The following is a 22,445-nucleotide window of genomic DNA, read 5'->3' as shown; positions in this document are numbered from 1 at the left end:
CCACATAACCTTGATTGTGCCAACTGGATTAGAAAAGCAGGCTTTCTCAGCCATGTGTCGGACCTACAGAATGCAAGCGCAGGCTTTCTAAGGCCGCCACCTTCAAGATGTAAATGGGCCTCTGCTCCACAAGAGCACTTGATGCTCCTGCAGAAGCGCCCAGGATGCAGTTCCCAGCACCCACATGACACTCACCAGCATATCTAACTCCATTTTCAGGGGATCCCATGCCCATACCTGTCTTGCCCTGGCACCAGTCATGTGGGCGGTACATAGGCATAAATGCAGAAAACACACCTATACACGTAAGGTAAATAGATATAAAATGCATTTTTAAAAATTAAAGATGAAGGGCTGGAGAGATGGCTCAGCGTTTAAGAGCACTAACTGCTCTTCCAGAGGACCTGAGTTCAATTCCCAGCAACCTCATGGTGGCTCACAACCATCTGTAATGGGGATCCAATGCCCTCTTCTGGTGTATCTGAAGACAGCAACAGTGTACTCACATACATTAAATAAATAAATATTTTTTAAAAAATATTAAAGATGAAGAAAGACATGCAGTGTTGACCTTTGATCTCTACATGGTGTGGACACAGAAAAATGCATTCCCATTGGCAAGGACATATGTCAAGCTCACAAAAATACCACGCCATAGACAAAGCTGAGCAGGGTGGTACACACCTGTAACCCTAGCTCGCAGGAGGTAGAGAAACAGGAGGATATCTAGGGTTCTCCATCTAGGCAGCCTAGTCTAATTGGCAAGTTCCAAGTCTCAGTGAAAGAGACACGGAGAGACAGAGAGACAGAGAATGAATATGAATGAATGAATGAATGAATGAATGAATGAATGAATGAATCAGAAGTTTGTAGTTAACTCCTGAGATCTCACTCTGACTCCCCAAAGCCTGCCTCAGCCCTGAGCCTTGCCTCCCTCCAAGTTCATCCTTTCTCCTTTCTCTTTGTTCCAAACTGAGATGATGACTTTGGTGACAGGCAGTTAAATGACAGATTTCTGTTCCCTGTTACTTTATAACCACATATTTGGCCCATTACAGCTCTGGGGTAGCTGATGTGGTCATTTTGCTATCCTAGTGTCCCCTGTCTCTCTGTCACCCCCTGCCCAGAACCATGCTCACCACAGTATCAGAGCCCCACCAGCTTGGAGCACCCACCAGCTTGGAGCACCCACCAGCTTGGAGCACCCACCAGCTTGGCTTCAGAATTCAAACGGGAACAGAGGGAGCCCCAGAGGGACAGCTGTCCCTCCACCTTCTGCAAAGCTGGCAAGAGAACCACTAAAGAGCTGGGGATCCCTGTCGCAGAGAACACTGCGTTCTGGCCGCTGCGGCCGGCCGGTGGAAAGGCTCACAGCTTCACATCCTAAATGAGTCTGGCAAAACCTTATTGTCTTTTGGGACAAAAGACTTCCAATTATTTTGTAACCCAAATGCCACCAGTTAAGTAGCTGTCCTATTGTTCAAAGAGCATTCCCAAGTAGAGAGTAACTTGCTAAAAAATGATTCTTTCCAAATGCCTGTGTGTCACCCTCCTGGGGTCCTGACACTGTAAACCCCAACTGCTCCAGCCATGGCCTGTAAGTCTGGAGAGCCACAGGCCCATTGCCTACAGATTAAGACCAGACAAAGGAAAGTTTGTACCTGCCTAGGGACACACATACACACACACACACACACACACACACACACACACACACACACACACACACACACACACACACCATACCCTGCAGCCGGGCCTGTGGCTCCAAGATGCTAGGGAAGGGACAGACAGATGCTTGAAACCAAGCTAGGTGTCAAAGGGCCTCTTTGAACAGTCCAACAACTCCCTGGAAACCCTGGCTGAGAGGATGCTGGAAGAGAGAGTTCTCAGGGAGGAAGCTAACACTTCAACAAGGGAGCCTCAAACTGCTAGTCACTGCTCAGTTAAAATGACCCAGAGCAGCTGGAGGCTGTGCCGATAAAGATGGAGCATCGGTGGGGAGCTTTAAACTGGCCACGGAACTAGAGATCACTGGTGACAAGAAATAGACTTGGCTGTGTTCCCTGGCCAAAAGCTGGCCAAAGCCCAAAAGGTCAACTCACACTGCTCAGCACTGTCGGCTGCCTCTTACCTCAAATACCCAATCTGAGTTTGTGGCCACACAGAAGAGCCTTTACCTGACTACAAACTTAAAGCCAATATGAATATAAAGAGATTAATGATTTCTTCCTCAATTGCCCTGAGAAGGTGAACTACTTTTGCCAGAGGTTCTCTTTATCCTAGGCTGAGTGTCCATGCTACCACAATAAAGACCTCATAGGACCAGAGCAAAGTGGGATGCTGAGCTTGGTGGGAAGCAAGGACCGACAAGCTCCTGGCTGTCCGCTGGAGACACAAATGAAGCTCGCTGTGCTTCAGGGAAAAGGATGGCACGTTCATCTTAGGAGTTACTCAGTATGAACCCAAAGTAATAAGGAAGGTTGAGGCCATGTTTGAAAGCATACTGGGTTTACCTTGCTGTCAATGTTACAGCACAGAGCTGCTAGAGAGATGACTTAGCGGTTAAGAAGGCATATTTCAAGACGGGAGAGATGGCTCAGTGGTTAAGTGTGCTGGATGCTCCTCCAGAGGACCTGAGTTCAGTTCCCAGCATAGGCACAATTGCCCACAATTGTCTGTAACTCCAATCCCAGCGGAGCCAATGCCCTCCTCTGGACTCTGGGACTCATGTGCACATAACCCCCACACCACACACGTCTGTGTAATTTTGAAAAATCATAAATATTTGATATTACGAAACAGAAAGACTAAAAATAGCAAGCTTCTCTGCCATTGCCCATGCCTACAAACAAGCACACACACACACACACATCACCACCATCATCACCAGGGTGGAGAACTGTACTAGCTATTCGTAGTAGTAACTAGAATTAACCAAAACCCAAGATCCTGGTTACACCTGTGAGGACTGGATCATTTATCGTAGGTGGGAGGATCCACCTTTAATCTGGGCCACACCTGGGGGGGTGGCAGCCTGCATAAAGGACATGGAGGAAGGGATCTTCTGTTCTCTGCCTGCTTGCCCTTACTCTCACTGACAACTTCATTCCTTCACTGACTTTAGAGCCCACTGCTTTGGGATTCTGACACATACTGAAGGCACCAGAGACACCCAGCCTTGTGGACCGCATAACTACTGAGCCTTGGCCTTTCATCGGGAGACAGCCACTGTTGGACCAGTCAGACCACAGCCTGTAAGCCACTCTAATAAATCCATTTTTACAGAGAGATTCATTCTACTGATTCTGTCTCTCCAAAGAACCCTGAACAACACAGTAGCCAAAAGAAGGTTCTAGAACTGAAGCCATGACACTGTCCCACGCTTCTCTCTTTTCTCCCAGAAACGTCCACCAGGTGTGTAAGAGTGGAACCTGGAGAACCGTCGTTTGCTGACTCCCAACAGGATACTTTGAGAAGCACAAACTTGGGGTTTTGCTTTCCCTGGTCCTCTCCGAGGCTTCGATTCACTTCCTCCAGGATATTTTCAGTACTTTTTTACTAAGCTAACATACACACAACAAGATTTATCGTTCTTACCACGTATAAGAGCTGAGTTCAGTGGTGCTGGGTACATTCACACTGTTGTCCAGTCATCGCTACCATCCATCCACAGGAGTTTTTAAACATCTTCCCAGAATGAAACATGATCCCCGTCCAAGACTGGCACCCTCCTACTCCTCCTCTGGACCCTGGTGAACACCACTCTACTTTCTGTGTGTACAGGTTTATTAAATCATTAGGCAGAGCCCAAGCCTGTTCTAAAGCCGGAAGTCTGTCTGGAAGCCAGTTTTCCTAACATGAGACTTCTCCCAGTGAGACCATTATCCCAATGCTCTGATAGCCAAGGAAAAGGCACAGGTGTCTCTTTGGATTATCTTTGTTCCTCCAGGACAGTTACTAGGGTGGCCCAGGGTGTGATCTCAGGATCCCTTGGTCCCTGCCCAACCCTGACCAAGAGCTTCCCATTTTGACCCGCCTTTCTGGGTCCGGCTTCCTCCCCTTTTCAGACCTGAGGCAAGTGTCAGTCAAGGGTTACCAGCATGCAGCAGGTGTCAGTTCAAGGCTCCTTGAAAGAGCCACCCCATGGTCAAGATTCTGCAAGAGTTACTGACTGATTAGAGCCTTGTGGTTCTGAAGAGTTGGAATGCTACAGATCAATAGCCCAAATCATCCTGGGTTACCGTTAATCCCCTTGATAGTTATCCACTGCCCACTCTGTCTGTGTCTGTTATCAGACAGCCTTTGAGACCTACACCAGAGACGTCCCTGCTGTGTTATAACCAACCCACCTGCAGTCCCTCCCCCTCCCACCCCCCACAGTGTCTGAGCAACACCTTGATGTACAACTTTTTTTGTTGTGTAGTTGTATGACTATAAACACTCGTGTAACCTCTTCCACAGCAGAACATATCCTTCAGGGCAACCCAAATCCATGTTCCCGGGCCATGGCCACGCCTACTGAGCTCAGGATAAACTCTGGGATTCCTTATGGAGTGAGCGCTGCTTCACGTGAGCACAGGTACGCTCCAACATTTTACCAGGCAGCCTCTCTCTGCCGAGCTTTTAATTCTCGTAAATGGTTGTCTTTCTCTGTGCATGTGAAGTGCTACTCAGAAAATCCAGCCTCCATCTGAGCCCCCTCAAGAAAGCTGCTGGCTACAGATGGGTGTTTCTAATGAATCTTTTAACTGCTGCCCTAATGAAATATGGATGAACCAGAAGGAGGCCTCTCTGTTGCTCTTATCTCAAAACAACTCAGCAACTTGGGTTTCTGGCCATATGTTTACACAGCAAAGAGCAGCAAGCTCCCGCATCGGTGCGAACAAAAGAGCCTCTGCTCAAGTCATTCGCAAAGTCCTGGCTTTCTGTTTAACGCCACGTTTTATGCAGGAGCTCATTTCCGGGGCTCTCTAAAGTGTCCCCGCCCCTTTGTATGCCAACTTGGAGATATGTTTATTCACAAAATTGTTCCAAATTATCAGCATGGCACATGTAAATTCTTCCCCAGAGATGGAAGCGCATCTCTACTTTGTACTTTCTTTTCATAGTACTCAGAACGTAAGCCCACATCAAAGCCTTGTGCCACTCTTAATGCCTAACCCAAAAGATGACTTGACAACAGCATCACATGGTCCTGCCAGGAAAGTGTGTGTGTATGTGCGTGTGCATGTGTGTGTGTGTGTGTGTGTGACTATCTGTCTGTCTGTCTGTCTGTCTGTCTGTCTGTGTGCCTGGGGGGTTCAATGCTCTTTCCACATGCCAGCTCTGGCTCATGGTGCAGGCATGTGAGGGCAGCGGAAGGAATCCGATCTGCGTGGTGCCAGCCTGTAGTGGCATCTGTACAGTCCTGGGTTGTAGCAGCTTGCGGCGGGTGGGGGCTGTGACTGATGGGTCTGAGATGAGATGTAATACAATTAATTGTCTTTTACAACTGTTGGAACACAGTCCAGAAATGGAGTTGTGTGAGGGGAATTCGGAGCGCTTGTGAGAAAACTTCAAGGAGACAAGAGAAGAACCTGGTGGCCTCAGATTCTTCAAGACGGAACTGTCCTTGGGGTGTGGTTTTGTGCCTCTTCCGGGTGTAGCAGATAGGAGTGAGTTTACATCAGCTGTCGTCACTCAAATGACCCTATGGAAAACCGTGTTTTGCCATGTACGACTTATACTGGTGATTGTAAACTTCGCTTGGGAGACTCTTCTTAACCCTCAGAATATAAATTGTCTGATGCTCAGAATAAAGTTGGCTATTGCATGAGATTTTAGTCAAATTTAGTTTTAGGTCCTGCTCTCCCAGGTTCATACCAACAGCTAGAGCAGTAAACACACAATCCTTTGACTCTGTCGGAAAACGTATCTAGTGCTGGGCCAGCACGATGGCTCAGTGAGTGAAAGTGCTTGCTGCCAAGTCTGACAACCTGAGTTCAATCCCTGGGACATACATGGTGGAAGGAGAGAACTGGCTCTAATAGGTGCCATGGTATATATAGGCACACACACACATGCACACATACAAATAAATAAATGTAACAAAATAATTTACCTCCTCTAGTCTCCTGATATTGAAACTCAACGTGTGATTTAATATCTGTATTTTGTCAGTGTTTTTCTTTGTTGCTGCATTGCTTTTGCTGAGCATAGAACTCAGAGCTTCATGTGTGCTAGGCAAACGCTCCTCCACGGGCCATACATAGACCCTCTTCATCTTTTGTAAACTTTGAGGCAAGGTCTCACAAGTTGCTTAAGATGAACTTACTCTGCAGCCCAGACAAGCCTGGGACTTATAATCCTCCTGTCTCAGCCTCCCGAGTAGTTGGAATGACCACCTGTCTATCCTTAACTTCCATGTTCTTCCACATGTTACAAGAACGAAAACCGCTAGACAGAGTGACTTGGTTCTGTCTGATTTGAGCTCCATCAGCCTTTGAAGATGACAGTACTGAAACGGTGGGTTAGACGTCACTCAGTTAACCTGCATGCTACTTGAAAACGAAGCGCTTGTTTCAATGGATAAATACCCTAAGGAAAGAGACAGCAAGAGTACTCAGGATGTTTAAGAGTAAATTCTTGAAGAATTCATTTACATACAAACCATGCACATTAGTTGCTAAGAACTTGGCTCTTCCTGCTTTTATGGTGCTTCTATATGGTGAGATCTTGAAGAAAGCAGTGAACTTTACCCTCAGAGTGAGGGTGTGAGGAAGCCTTGGCCTCCACCCATCTGAGGTGAGCCTTGGATACAACCATCTGTTTCCACGTTGTGGAAAGCACAAAACATCTCCACCCAGCTCTCTCCGCAAGCTCCAGTATCCAAAGCAGCACGGCTTACGACGGTTGAATTATTTAAATGAGATGCCACTGTCTCTTGCAGTCACTGCCATCAGACAGATATTACATAAACTCTCAGATCAGGGCCATCTGCCACAGCGGGCTGAAAGCCAGAGCTGCTGGCTGCTCCCCGAGGGCTGCGATTCAGAGAGTGTTGGTGGCTCCTGTGCAGACTTGGGTGGTGTCAGGTGACCTGGCAGGTTGGAATCAAAGGGACAAGTGCCTGAGCCACTTGAGGCTGGGCTCTCCAGGAAGGAGCGAGCCTCACAGCAGGGGTCAGTGGGCCTGGAAGAGAAGCAATACCCAGTGGGCACCGAGGTCTCGCTCTGTGGAATGCAGGTCACTGGTGATGATCTCATAAAAAAGCACGCTTCACATGGGGGCACCTATCTCCACAGTGCAGAGACAGCCCTCTGCCTGCCGCACTGGCTCTCACCACCTTCTTCTGGTTCCTGAGGCATAAACAACAAACTCATCCTCTTTGAACATCCTGTGGCCAGGTCCGTGTGGTCAGCAAGCTCTGTGGGCCTTCTGTCTTCAGACAATGGTGGTTTTCTTGTTTGAAAGTCTCCTCCAGTCTGCCTTCCTGAGACCTCTTGATGCACCTCTGATCCCAGCGGGAGCCCTGGTGGGGCAGAGGAGATATTCTACAGAGAGACATGTGTGTCCTGAGTCCATGCTGAGAGGGACAGAGGAAGCTGCTGGGAACGGAGAAAATGGAGGCCACCTGAGGCCCAGTCTCCTCTCCTTCTCTGTGTTGTGGCCATCATGTGCGTTCAGAGTCACATGTGTATATGCATATGCATGTTCAAATTTACATATGTGTACACATGCATGTTCAGATTCTCATGTGTGTATATACATGTGTGCTCAGATTCATATATGTGTGCACACATGTCTGTGCATGTGGAAGACAGACAACTTACATCCTTGACTGTTGCCCCTCGGGTGGTGACCATCTTTTTTATTTTTAACAACATCTGACGTTGGCCTGGAACTTTACAAGTCAGGCGAGTGAGCCTCAGGGATCTTCCTATCTCCACCTCTCCAGCACTGGGACTGCAAGTGCACACCACCAAACACACCGCCATGCACACCACCATACACACTACAATGCACACTACCATGTACACCACCATACACACACGACAATGCACACCAGCATGCACACCACCACACACACCACCATGCACACCACCATACACACTACAATGCACACTACCATGTACACCACCACACACACGACAATGCACACCAGCATGCACACCACCATACACACCACCGTGCACACTGCCACCCACACCTTTTTAATGCGTGGGTCCTAGAAAAACAACTCAAGTCCCCGTGCTTACACTCGGCTCTCTCTCCAGCTCCCATGCACTCTCTCTGCACAGAGTCCACACCAACCATGTGCAGTCCACCAAGGTGCTCACCTCTTCAGTATCAACGGCGTCTTTTAAAGAAAGATTTTTCTGTCCTGCGCTTACAGTTGGAAGCCTCTAATCAGCTTTGTTTTAAATCCTCCAATTTGGAGATTATACTCGTGGGCACATTTTCAATTACCCAGCTTATCTTGGGGGAGAACCAGAAAGGATTAAACCAGCCCAGCCTCCAAAAGAGCCCCTGGCGACAGCAGAGGGGATGTCTGGATGGGAACAGGATCTGGGCAGAAGCAGAAAGACTCAGCGATGTATACCTGTCCTAGACCCGTGAGGAAGGCTTGTCTCAGAGTTTGCTCCAGCAGGTTTGTCTTCTCAGGCTCTGTCAGTGTCCACACAGGTCTGCTGAACCGTGCTCTTCACCAGAGGCCTGTTCACTGCCCTGCCGCTGTAAAGCTGCCTGCCCCACAAGGCTCATCACAGGGATGTATCCTCTGTGGAGCGACAGTCTCCAGTGAGGTCTCCACAGAGACCTGAGTCCACAGGTGCAAGCCACACTCAGCCTGGTAGCCAGGCACGTGGAATAGTAGACAACTATTGTTGTCTACTCTTCCACGTGCCTCAGCTTTTCTTCACGGTTAGATGGGACAGCACATGGAGAGACACGCCATAAATCACCAAACACTGAGGACATGAGACATTTCACTGGCGTACCTGCATACAAGGGATGGCCCAAAGGCTTCTGGAGAAAATATTGTCACAGAAATAAAGCAGTTTCTGCCCGCATACTCAGCCCCTTCTCTCACAGTCTCCACATATACATGATGCATAGTTATGATTTGGGGAGGGGGAACTCAGAACACAAAGAGTCTAAAAAACCTCCAAAGCCTGGGTGGATACAACCTATGTAGAGATCCAAGTCTAAACCACTCACCTATTAAGCACCAAACAAGGTCTACATTCTTGCCACATGTCGCTTGACCCTCCTCAAAATCTAATGCAGAGAATGCTATGGTGGCCCTGGCTTTAAATCAAGACCATAGCAGCTTGTCAGAGCTCAGACATTGTCCAGAGTCACAGCTCGCTAGACGCTGGAAGGAAAGTCAACTAATTAACTCTGTCCTGTGTGCAACAGTTCATGTTCTAGGATATGAGGAGCCTGGAGTCGATACTCTCTCCCGTAGCTGGCACTGGACTGCTAAGAGGTCTGTGTGACCTGTTCTAATACCTGCAGGCTCTCAGATGGTCCCCAAGAGCTGGGCTGTTAAATGACAAGGTAGCTGAATGCCTAGACTATTCCAGACTCCCGGAGTAAGCAGAATGCCACAAACTAGAAACCCCTGATGCCAGGTGTAGCACACATCTGTAATTACAGCTGTGCCACGGGCTGAGGCAGAGGGTTGTGAGTGTAGAACAGGCTTGTATTATTACATTGTGAGACAGAGGAGGGGATAAGGGGAGAGGGAGAGGAAATAGAAGTAGAAAGGAGGGCGAGAAAGAGAAATAGCTGTCCACCTTAAGCAGGAACACCAGTCAAACCTTTTGTTTCCAGAGCACCTGATAGTCCACAGTGCACTGCTTCTTGTCCTGTCCCATTTAAACATGAGGAAAGGCTGAGGTACAGAGGCAAAAAGAGAGAAGAAGAGCAGGCCAGCAGTGGAGTCCGCACGTGCAGAATCCTCTGTGCGGGATCCGAAAGCATGCTCAAGCCGGTTCTGTTTCAAGCAGAGGTTCCAAGTGGACACCCTTCCATGACAACTGTCCTCCTAGGTGGAGGGCGTCAGATGGAATCCGACAGCCAGTACGTTTTTCGCCTCCCAGGATAGCACAGCCAACATGGCTGCAGGCTGAAATCACAGGTTATGACACGTATCCTGACTGGAACAGACTCAGGCTCACATGTGTGGACACAGGACCCTCACTCGGGGTGACAGCTAATCCTCACATCAACTGGATTAAGAAATACCTATGGTGCTCACGAAGCACACCTTGGGTGTCCATGAGAGTGTTTCCAGGGAGGACTGGCTGAGGGAAGACAGCTTGACCTGAATGGGAACAGCAGCAGCTACAGCCCATGGGCTGGGAGCCTGGGCTGAAAAAAAAAAAAAAAAAAAAGAAGACTAAGAAGAGATATTGAGCTGAGCAGGGCATCCCCTCTCTTCCTGATTTGCCTAGATGTGAGCAAGGGGGCCTCCACTCATACGGCCACAACCCAGAGCGGCTCCACTGCCTGCCCCCACCCCCTCATCCTGACAGAGTGACCATGAGCAAAAATAAATAAATAAATAAAGCCTCCCACCCTTAAGATGCCACTTAGGAACTTGACCATAGCAATGAGAAAGAAGCCATCACATGGATCAGAGTGAGAGAAACATCTAAACAGTGAACGGCCAGAATGAAATGATTCTCCCCAGTAAATAACTTAGGCCAACAAAAGCTGTGCTTAAAACAGACAGGAAGAGGACAGACCAGGGCAAACAAAGACAGACAGACAGACAGAGAGCCCTTTATCTAGGGCAATGAGATCAGACCATAGAGAAGGCAGGGCAGAGTCAGCCAGCTTGAATTCTCAGCCTCCATCTCTATTGAAGAAAGTGATCCTTGGGTGGAAAGGGAGCATGGTAGCTCAATTTAGGAGACACTGAAGCCTAAGAAGTAAAAAGATAGGGAGGGAAACCCATCACTTCAAATAAGCCCATGGCCCCAGATGAGGTCGTGTGTTAGTAGACACCGAGCTGGGGACTGGGAGAAGAGGTGAGGCGAGTTCTCACAGAGACAGCATAGAACCATCTAACACTAGCCTTTCCACAAACTAAGCCTCAAACTGCTCTGCTAAAACAAACCAGAGGACAGCCAGGCTGAGCCTGTGAGGCTAGCAAGAGCTTGGAAGGTCAGTGAAATGCAATAAATACAACTGGCAGCCCTACTGCCTCAAACACCCATCCTGGGTTCAGGGCCACACAGTGCAGCCTTTGACAGAAGGCAGAGTTGAAACACCAGCTGTATGGAAGTGTGGGGACTTACTCTCCCTGGGTTGGCTAAGAAAGACAGGGTGTAGGATTTGCACCCAAGGCTTAGGTCATCCTAGGCAGAGCATGGTTTCCATGTCCATTGCAAAGAAAGCCACAGCAGCCCAAGACTGAGGCAGGCTATCCTTTGCTCCTGTTTGGTCGGCCGCGCACTGCCCTACCAAGGTGCATGTTATTACTGTCCTTCCGGTAAAGCATCCTAACTCCCTCCTCTGCTCTCTACCCAAACTTTTATGCCGGTTGACCAGGGAATAAGCAACTCTCCAGTTCTCTGGTAACAAACAAATCATGATCCATCATGAGCAGAACCAAGGACACACACTTGGCAGGCGCCGAGAAACCAGCAACACGGAGACAGAGAACTGGCGAGCATGCTCAATTCAACAAGAGAAACGGGGGAAGCTGGAAGTGCAGGCATACATAACTGTAGTCTCAGCACATGGGAAACTGAGGCAGGAGGTTTTCAAGGAGTCCAAGGCCAGCCTGGGCTACAGAATAAAGTCCTATCTCAAAAGAAACAAACAGAAACTGAGAGATGGCTAAGCCAATAAAGGGTGCGCAGCACAAGCACAGGGCCCAAGTTCAGATCCTCAACACACACAGACACACACACACACAGACACACACACAATAACACACAGACACACACACACAAAGACACAGATACACCCAGAGACACACACACAAAGACACACCCACAGACTCACAGACACACACACACATAGACACACACACACAATAACACACAGACACACACACACACAAAGACACAGATACACCCAGAGACACACATACACAGACACACACACAAACACACACAGAGACACACACACAGACACACACACACACATAGGGGCAGAGGAGAGGTCTGAGCACAGTGACAGGTGCCTTCCTCCCCTCCTTAAATTGCTTTTGTTGGATATTTTAGCACAACAAAGAAAACCAAGCAACACAAATGCCAACCCCAGGTGCCCAGGTGGAAGCTGATTCCAGCGAGAACCAATGAAGACACATGGCTCCAGAAAGTTCCAGGTCCATAGTGCAAAATTCAAAACAGCTTCCAACATAGACATCTTGATATTCATGGCTTTGGCTCACGTTCCTGGCTCCTAACTCCCGTAGCCCTTGCCATTTCCTAAATGAAGAAGAAAGTCAAACTTCCTCTCATCCTGCACTCCTGACGTGGTCTGGAAATAGCTTCCGAGTGAAGGGGTGAAGGGCACTGGGCACGTGGGGCTTCAGTGGCCTCAGAAAGCAGACTCTTCCTAACACCTCCCTCCCCCGCCTCACCCGCCCCGCCTCACCGGCCCCTTCATCTCTCTAAGGCAGGTCATCAGAACTGCAAGTTCTTCTCCTCAAGATGAGCCATGTGAACTAAAAATACACGGAACCTTCCCCTGCCTGTGTCAGAGAGCTGGCCATAAGGGAATTCTCTGGCCTAGCTTGCCTGGATGTAGATCACAAGGCCCTCATTTCAGAAAGGTCCTGCCCCAAACTCGGGGGTTGGGGGGAGTCAAAAAAGAAAGAAAAGAAAAGAAAAGAAAAGAAAGAAAAGAAAAGAAAAGAAAAGAAAAGAAAAGAAAAGAAAAGAAAAGAAAAGAAAAGAAAAGAAAAGAAAAGAAAAGTGCACAGAGAAACTAGGAAGAGACTGGCACTCACTGAGTGTCATAGCCAGTCTATGAGCACTAGTCTGACTTGTTGTGCATGATCACACACGTGTGTGTGGTGTGTATGAGTCTGTGTGAGCATGTTTGTGACGTGTGTGAACATGTGTGCATGTGTAGTGTGTATGAGTGTGTATGAGGCAGGATCTCTCAGTGAATCCAGAACTTGCCAGTTCAGCCAGTCTGGGTAGCCTGCTTGCCCTGGGGCTCCCGTCTCTGCCTCCCTAATGCAGGGATTGCAGGATTACGTCACACATACCAGAATCTAGGTGGGTTCTGGGGAACTGAACTGTGATCCACACACGCGTGCAGCAAGTGCTTTACCCAGCAAGTGCCTCCCCAGACCCCACTCCAGTACTTCCATACACTGTGCGTGCTTCAGCCATGTTGGGAAATGAAGTCTCTGTAAAGGCCCTAAAGGACAGCTGGACAAACCTCAATGACACATGGCCGACGTTCCCACCTGAGCTTTCCTCACTGCCTCCCACGAGGAGATCCTTTTGCTCATAATTTGTATTCTGTGCCGGGAGAGAAGGGGGTCTGAGGACACGGTGTTCTGCCTCTCCTGTTGCCCCTGTCCAGACCTCCCAGGCGCCTGCCTCACTGTGCTTCTGGGCTGCTTCTGTGTCTCTTCAGACTCCCAAACTCCCTTCTCTCCATTAGTCTCAGAAATCGCTTCCTGATAGAAGAAAAGATAGTCCCAGCTCCACTGACCAAGAGGAGCTGCCATGAGAGAGAAGCAGTCTCAGGCCCCACACAGGACATCACCTGTGAGACCTGGGAAAGAACTGGAAGGGTACACTCTGAAGAAGAACACTTAGTGCTGTCCTCAGAGAAGTGAAAGTTGCTCCATGGAATGGGGGGGGGGGGGGGGCAGGTGCTGTCCTTACCAAGGCCTGTCTCCCAAGAGCATGTCCCGGGCATGGACAGCATCAAATGCCCCAAGCTATGTTAGGGCACTTCTTACTGCTGAGTGCCACCTCTAACAATATTTTCAACCTCTTTGCTTAAAATGGGTTCCTTCCTTTTAAATACATTTCATAGAATAATTTCATGGTATGGAGCCAGAGAGATGGTTTGATGGGAGATGTGTTTACTGCAAAAGCATGAAGACCTGAGTTCGGATCCCCTACACCCACTTAAAAGCCCTGTGTAGCAGCTCATGCTACTACACTGTACAGGAGGGTAGAGGTAGGCAGACCTCCAGGTCTCACTGGCTAGTCCAGTCTAGCTGAAACAAGTTTCAGGTTCAGAGAGAGACATAATGTCAAAAAGTAAGGTGGAGAGTGATAGGGAAAGATATCACAGTCAATCACTGGTCTCTACATGAAAGAACACACATGTGCACACTTGCATACATGCATGCACATACTCACATGTATACATACAGACATGTGCACATTCATGCACACACATACATAGGCCCACACTTACACATGTACACTCAGACACATTAATACATACATGCACACACTCACATGTACACACAATACCACATTCATGCACATGAATACATGCATGTACATACTCACATGTGCACACACATGCACATACACATTCATGCATACACATGCACACATTTACACATGCATGTATAGGCACACACACACATGCTATCATCAGAGGGAAAGGACAACCTTTCACCAGTTTGAAATGTAACTGACAAAGACTACACCATGTGCAGTGCAAAAACAGTTTTGTCATGAAGCTGAGGCTTTCTCCTTGACAGGAGAACACAAGAAGCACATGTGTCCCAGGCCATATTCTGTGACTCTGGAATATCTTTTATATCATTAGGGAACATGCCTCACCCATATTGATACAGGAGTGAGCCCTGGAAGTGAAATTGTTATCAAATAACCTATAAAGCCATGCCAACCAGCATTTCCAAGAAGCAAGATGGGAGTTCACACCAATGACACTCCCACACACACACACACAAAAAAATTAAGGCTTAAAAAATAATAAAGCCATTTCACTGTACATACAGCATCATGCCTAGAGCTCACAACACTACCATAAGCAAGGTTTCCTCAGAGGGTAGATTTTGTGATTTGTGTGCACCAATAGAAAAAAAGCACTGGTAGGGCCAGGGAGGTGGCTCAGTCGGTAAAGGGGCTTGCTACAAAATCTTGAGGACCTGAGTTCAATCCCTGGAGCCCATATAAAAGTAGAAGGAGAGAACTGATTCCACAGAGCTGCCCTTTGACCTTCACACATGTGCTGTGGCATGCACAACCATACACACTCATTCTCCCAATAAATAAATTTACAAGGAATTAATTCAACAACAACAACAAAAGAGTTGGGCAGAAATTCAGGGAGGAGACAGGGTTGATGGCAGTGACTTCATGAGTGTATAAGCATCCCCAATTCATCAGATGTGTGCACTAACATATGTGCATATGTGCATGTGTAAGGCATGTGTGCATGTGTATATACATGTCTCTGTCTGTGGACATGTGAGTCCAGGTACACTGGACCCTACCTAGATCACACTCCACTCTATTGACTAAGACAGGCTGGCTTGCCTGGTCTAGCTACCCAGCTTTCCCTGGGGATCCTCTGCCTCCATCTCCTGAGAGCTGGGGCGTGGGTCTGACGAGATTAGGGCCTCAACTCTGGTCTTCACACTTATACATTAGGTGTGGCAGGTACGCTACCCATTGAGTCATCTTCCCAGCCACATACAGTGTTGTGTACCAATCTTCCTCAAGGAAGCCATTCTTAGGGTGAAAGAGGAATGTCTTCCCAAGACTTCTCTGTGGCCACAACCTCTCGCCCTAGACTCCCATCAGAGACCTAAGACAGCAAGTGAAAACTGTGTCTGCCTCAGCCTCTGGCACCTTAACTGTCAGAGGATGGGCACCCCCTTTTTGGCTCCCTCTGCTTCTCTTGGTTTCTTTCCTCTGCAGCATGCTGGGAATTGCTAAAAAACGTGCAGAACCAAGTAACAAGCCTAAAAGCCAGCTGAAGGCCTCTCGGCTGACACCGATTGTCACATTTTATTTATGTGCTAGGGAAAGGATTCGGTGCCCTTTAATCAGATTAGCTCTAGAATTTGCCAGCGTTCTCTGAGCATTCCATCTGTCTCACCTTATTAGCCCGGGCCTTAAATATTCCCCTGGGGAGATTAGTGGAGTGCAGGTTTCCTTCCAGCAGAAGTCACATGACACAAGATGGCAGATATTCCTCTATAAGACCCAAGAGTGACTCATTGTCCTGGGCCTTGTGATAATATAAAGAGCTCAGGGGTTATGGTCAGTGATGACCCTGGACTGAGCAAACAGAATGTTTCCTGTTAGTACCAAAACATAAGGTGTACCTTGCTTCGCACTGAAAAGACCTGGTACTCAGACAAGGGAGGTGGGGTTTGCAGCCGCTCACCTACACAGACGGGTCTCCTCTCTAGAAACTAACAATCTCATGTTTAGAGCTTAAGGGGGTGTGGCATTAGCTAAAGCCCTCTGATGTCCCTGGGGCGGGCTGGCAATTTCTCAGGGAAGTGAAAATGACATTCTCCTGGCATCCAGGCACCTGGAGGATCTGTTGAGGCTACGGCTTCCCAGACAGACTCTCACAGAAGCCCGGCCATTTCCTTCACAGAAGAGCAGGTTTCTGCAGGGGAGCACTTGGCGTGATTAGCCTTCAGCTGACAGAGAAGAAAGCCTGGAGGGAGATGGCTCTGTGTGACCTTAAGTGACATTATTAAGCAGCTTTTCCCATGGCTGTGACCAAAAACCTGACAAGAAACAACCTAAGAGGAGGCAAGTGTATTCTGGCCCAGGGTTTGAGAGCGCAAGTCTCCCCCTGGAAACCACCGAAGATCATCAACTCGCCTCTGGAACCTCTCCGGTGAGCTCCCTTCATCCCCCAAACCCACAGTTTAGCATCCTCAAACTCCTGACCTTCACTCTTGCCTTCTTCTTTCCATTAGAAACACCCACAATTCCTTCAGTCAACCCAGGTGATTTGAGACATATCCAAAAATTGATAGTTTTAGACTTCACCACATCTACCCTTCAAGCTCCTCCAAGCCACACTGGGGAAAGCTATGCACAGATGCTTCGGACACAAGCATCTATGGGAAACCATTGTTCTAACTCCTGGAACTATCTTTAGGAGATGGAGGAGGGCAGAAGGTGAAAGGAAGGGGGAGAAGAAGGCGATGGAAAGGAGAGGGGGATGGTTCAGCAGTTAAGAGCTCTGGCTGCTCTTCCAGAGGTCCTGAGTTCAATTCCCAGCAGCTTCATGGTGTCTTACAGTCATCTATAATGAGATCTGGTGCCCTCTTCTGGCCTGCAGGCATACTTGCAGGCAGAATGCTGTATACATAATAAATATATAAATCTAAAAAAATAAAATAAAATAAACAAAAAACAATACCCTAGCTAAACGCAAATGAGGGGAAGAAAGGGTTTCTTCCTCAGATTATCACTGAGGGAAGTCAGGGCAGAAACTCAAACAAAAACTTGATGCAGAAATCATGGCAGAAGGTGACTGCTTGCTGGCTGGCTCACAGGCTCATGCTTAACTAACTTTCTTATACAATCCAGACAATCTGTCTAAGGAATGGTGCCACCCAAAGTGGGCTGAGACTGCCTACATCAATTAACGAACATGTTGATCCTTCACAGGCACACCACAGGCCAATCTGAGTTAGGCAATCCCTCACTTGAGACTTCCTTCTCAGATGACAGTTACAGTCAACCAGGACAGGCACAGCACATCAAAGCAGGCAAGGAATGGTGACAGGAGCTTGGGCATCTGGTCTCATGGCATCCACAGTCAGGAAGCTGAGAGAGAGATGAACGCGCCACAGATATTTTTCTGTTTGGTTCCTGTAGCGTCACCACAGACGTGCCAAGGTCAGCAGTAAGATGGCAGAGGCATAAATGCAATGACCCATCCTGGGGCACAGTGAGGTCACCAGACACACCCTCCAGGATGCTATGCCAGCTAAGCTAGCAATGTTGATGATACACCCCTGCTGCCACATAGAGACCATCAGCCAAACCCCAAAAGCTGCCCCTCAGGAGAGGGCATCCGTGAGCTGAGAAATTAGAATATAAGTTGCTGAGGCCACATGCCCCATCCCATGGGACCTCATTGGCATAGTCCCAGACTGCGGCCTGCCTTGACTGTGTGACGTTGTCTTATATTGTCTACTGTCATCCCCGTGACAGTTTCAGGAAGCAAGCATGCGGTGCTCAGCACACAGGCAGAGATTAGAATCAAACAGCTCGTCCCTGCCCACACAGCTAGTGAGTGAGTGACAGGGGCTGTCGGAGACTTGGAATCGAGTCACCTCTCCTCAATAGTCTTGATAAAGTGCCTACTATGAGGCCAGCTTTGTACAAATGGCACGATCATCCCTGAAAGCACAAGGAAGCTAGCTGGGACTCTTCCCTTTCATTGCTGGGAGAACTTGGACGGAAAGTCCCCTGGCTGCCGGAAACGCTACTGTTCAGTTTGTTTGTATGCTAGTTGCTACCTCATTCAGAGGGGAGTGGGGGGGGGGGGGGAACATGGCTAGGTCTGAGGGGACAATGGGAACTCATAGCTGCTCTGAAGCCAGCATTTCCTGTGGGTTTTCTGCAGCTGAAACAAGAAGCCCTTTGACTGTGGCTCCTGTGGGGTTCCAGGAAGCAAGCTGGCCTTTTCTGCTCTGAGAGGCCTTTGACAATGCGGAAGGAACACCCTGAGCGTGGGCCAAGTAGGCTGTCCTGCGGCCAGTGTCACAGAAGTGGTAACAGTTCACAAGCAACAGTTCCAAAACTTTACCCAGAGCCTGCAGGGTTCTGCAGGAAGGCAAAGGCAGCGTGCCCCAGTCCCAGGGTTGGTCTGCGAGCGTTTAGTAATGGTTTTATTAAGTACCTTCAAAACATACTCACTTCCCATCCTGTAGCGTAAAAGCCCAAAAAAGGTCTTCTTTGGGGTCAGGGCGCCCTCTGTAGGTATGAAGTTGTACATGCAAGAATGTTCTGCCAGTGGATGCCTGCTTGTCAGTCACATGGAGAAACCAAACACAGTATCCTAGGAGAGGGCCTTACACAGATGCCATTGCACAGAGATGGCGGCTACACAAGGTCCAGACAAAATCAAGCAAGAAGCCCAAAGCTCTGCCGGTTCTGGGATCTCCACAAGGCCAGTGCAAGCTGCACTCGAAGCCCTTGGTTTGTGTGATCAGCCTACCCCATTACCTCCTGTGCCAGTGATTTGCTGCAACACTGAGATAATACCACTAACTAAAGAATTCTTCACAGAACTGTTGCTGCTGGCTGCTCTCTCACATGCAAAGGAAACACCATTTCCCTGCATTCTGGTGGTTAAACAAAAGCCAGCATCCCCCATGAGCTCCTACAGTCCCTCTGCCAAAGGGGCCATTTCCCTTTTCAGTGGCAGAAGGAACACATGGCTATGTGAGGTGGCTATAAGCATTCCAAAACCCATGCTGACCTCAGGCTCCCTCAGGATCACTAGTACCCATCTCTTCTTAGCCCCCTACACACACACACACACACACACACACACACACACACACACACTCAACTTCTCCAGCTCAAGGGTTTCCCTCCCCTCTGCTACTCATTCTTCTCATAACCCTGCTATTATGGATATGCTCTCTTTTGCCCACAATCTCTTAGTCTTTCTATCTATCATTTATCTATCTATCTATATCTATCTCTCTATGTGTGTATGTATGTGTGTATATATATGTGTATGTGTAGTGTGTGTATGTGTGTGGTGTGTATATGTGCGAGGTGTGTATATATGTGTGCATGTGTATATATGTATGTGTGTATGTGTGTGGTGTGTATATGTGCGAGGTGTGTATATATGTGTGCATGTGTATATATGTATGTGTGTATGCATGTGTGTATGTATGTGTATATGCATGGTGTGTGCATGTGGTGCATGTATGTGTGTGTGTGCATGTGTATATATGTATGCATATATGTGTATGGTATATGTGTGCACATGCACACATGTGTCCTTCTTCCCCATCTCTCTGCTGGCCACATTCAATCTATTTTTTTTCTCTGTGCTCAGGACCCTTCCTGATGCCTCTGGCTGTTCTCTCCCTCATACCTACAATAAAAACCTGTCCCTTGACCGTACTGTGGAACAATCATCAGTTTATACACCTTTAGAGGCACAGTGCCAGGTCCAGCTCACCCTCCAGCCCAGCAGGACCTTGGGCTGCAAAACTGGGCACCCAAGGACTTGGATGCTGATTGAATAACATTTGTTCCCAGCATGCCCTCTGTGCTCTCTGATAAGAAAGGCATTCCCCGTGATTCGGGAACTTTGATGGTTCCTGATAGATGGTGGCGATAGACGCCGGTGGGAGATGGGACAAGGGTGCTTGAGAGCTGGTAGCTGTAGAGCTGGCTTGGGGTGCTCTGTGTCCTCTACTGTGTTCCACTGTCCCAGGCTTGGGATGCTCTGTGCCCTACACTGTGCCCCACAGTCCAGGTACTCCAGTGTTAAAATCATGACAATGTGTTTTTTTCTCTTCTGAAACACTTACAAGGCTCCTTTAGAAACTGTTGCCACTTTGATTGACCTTAAACATACAATGTACATAAAACATATGCCAGGAACTGAAGGACTGTCAGGGGAAAGACCCTTTGCTCACTAAAAAAGGAAACAAAGTCTAGAAGTCTGAAACCTCAACATCAACCCACAGCAACAGAGCCAGAGGACAGCTAAGGCCATTGTACTTCTCAGAACCCTGTGTCCTCGATAATCTTAGAGGTCTTAAGCATTCACATGCAATACATACATAAAATAATGTGCTTATGTTATCCCAAACCATAGCATCCAGAATATATAAATATTAGCTTTAAAAGGCAGAAGGTGTCCATTTTCCCATTGAAATGGCTTCAAGTATCACCTGGAATGGCTATGAATGTGGTCAACATAAGAGATTCTGAGATTAAAACAACAACAAAACACAGTCATGTGGCTCTCCAGCCTTTGTAGATGACAACATCTTGTCACAATGTCAAAATAGTGACACAATACGGGGGTGAAATGGTTCAGCAGTGAAGAGCACTTGCTGTGCACAAAATAGAACCTGAATTCAAATCCCCAGCATACGTGCAGCAGCAGCATGGTCACACATGCTTGTAAAGCCCCAGAACAGAGGGACACAGAGGCACGGGGATAACTGAGGCTTACTGGCTGCCAACCTAGAAAGGAACAAACACCAAACAAACTTATCGCAATGTCCAAAGGAATAAGCAGAAGAGGATTGTGGGCATAAATTTTTCTCAGCATACTTTATAAGGGTTCAACCTCCCCTCTAGCCCACCACACACCAAAGGTAGTAGGAAAGAGAGGTATCAGGAAACTGGGGAAATGGACCTGTTTAGAAATAGTTTTGGGGGGGGAAATTCCAGTCTTCATTGTTCTCAGGCCAGTCCACTAGCAAATACCAAACACAAATCAGCAGCTTCAGTCCCATCACACACGAATCAACAAGGGCAGTTCAATCGAAGACACCGTGCCAACCTACCCAAGTCTATGGGAGCGGCAAGAAGTCACAAGAACCTCACAAGAAGTTCTTTGGAGAGTTTCTCTCTATGAAGTCACCACAAGGGAAGCTAAGCAATGCAATGTAAGGTGAATGAGTGCATTTGTGTTGTCAGTGAAGACTAGCAAGATGAAGCAAAGAGAACCAATGATCAAGCTCCCACTGTCTGTGTCCTCATATTTATAATCTAAACACCACATGTCCTTTTATATGTCTGCTTTAGCAAAGCATCCCTTTACCTGTGTCTGCTTTAATGAAACATCCTTTCACTTGTGTCCCCCAGCAAAACATCATTTGACATAACTGACTTTCCAAAGAGACCAGACGTTTCCACTTCAGAGGATAGAGGGAATTCAACACCCTTCTTTAGGTTCCACATACATGCACAAGTATATACATCCAAACATACATGTGCATGCACACATACATATACATACACACATACACATGCATAAGCATATACATCCACATATACACATGCATACATACACACACAAACACACATACACTCACAAGCATATACATCCAAATATACATACACACACACTCACATACACCCAAATACACACACACACAAACCTGTATCTTCTCTCCTTCCAAGATGGTCCCAAGTGAAAAGAGCCTGTGACAATCCCCCACCCACCCATGTGCCACCGTAAACCATACAATAAGGAGGTCAGAGGGCAGCTTCCAGTATTTAGGGGCCAGCTTATATAGGCTCACCTAAGAATCTTGCAAAGAACACCAGTCTTGCTTAAATCTCTCCACTAGTCTTCAGGGACAGTGTGCTTCATTTTAAAATATACTTCCATGTGCAGTACAGTATGTACTAGGCACCTCCAACCTGTGATCTTGCAACATTATCTTGCCATCTGTGATGCTCACTCCTGAGAAACACACAACTGAAATGCTCCTCCCACCAAAACCAATCCTTACAGTGTTT

At 47.8% G+C, this 22,445-nt stretch overlaps 1 protein-coding gene across 8 annotated transcripts in view, besides 1 other annotated feature; it reads right to left on the bottom strand.

Moving 5' to 3' along the window:
• The window catches only part of Disc1 (disrupted in schizophrenia 1), a 216,377-nt gene that overhangs the window by 179,179 nt on the left and 14,753 nt on the right, over positions 1 to 22,445 (bottom strand). For 3 of the 8 annotated variants that reach the window (XR_001778440.2, XM_017312834.2, XM_017312833.2), the window contains exon 1: positions 10,256 to 12,573. The exons of 4 other annotated variants lie outside the window; for them this stretch is intronic. Coding sequence is in view for 3 of the 4 variants with exons in the window: in XM_017312834.2 (XP_017168323.1) it covers positions 10,256 to 10,418 (163 nt within the window). In the remaining variant the exon portion in view is untranslated. Of the gene's footprint in view, positions 1 to 10,255; positions 12,574 to 22,445 lie in introns of those variants that run through there. One more of the 8 variants, XM_011248387.3, reaches the window with a different exon arrangement.
• Positions 1,045 to 2,601: an enhancer, noted in NCBI's record as "VISTA enhancer mm1749". NCBI's record gives its function as "enhancer in: blood vessels[4/8]" and the evidence as "EXISTENCE:transgenic organism evidence [ECO:0001131][PMID:17130149]".

The sequence above is a fragment of the Mus musculus genome, chromosome 8 (assembly GCF_000001635.26).
Source record: "Mus musculus strain C57BL/6J chromosome 8, GRCm38.p6 C57BL/6J".
Classification (NCBI taxonomy): Eukaryota; Metazoa; Chordata; class Mammalia; order Rodentia; family Muridae; genus Mus; species Mus musculus.
The sequence above is the reverse complement of the archived record's forward strand: the minus strand, read 5'-3'. Positions and strand labels throughout refer to the sequence as shown.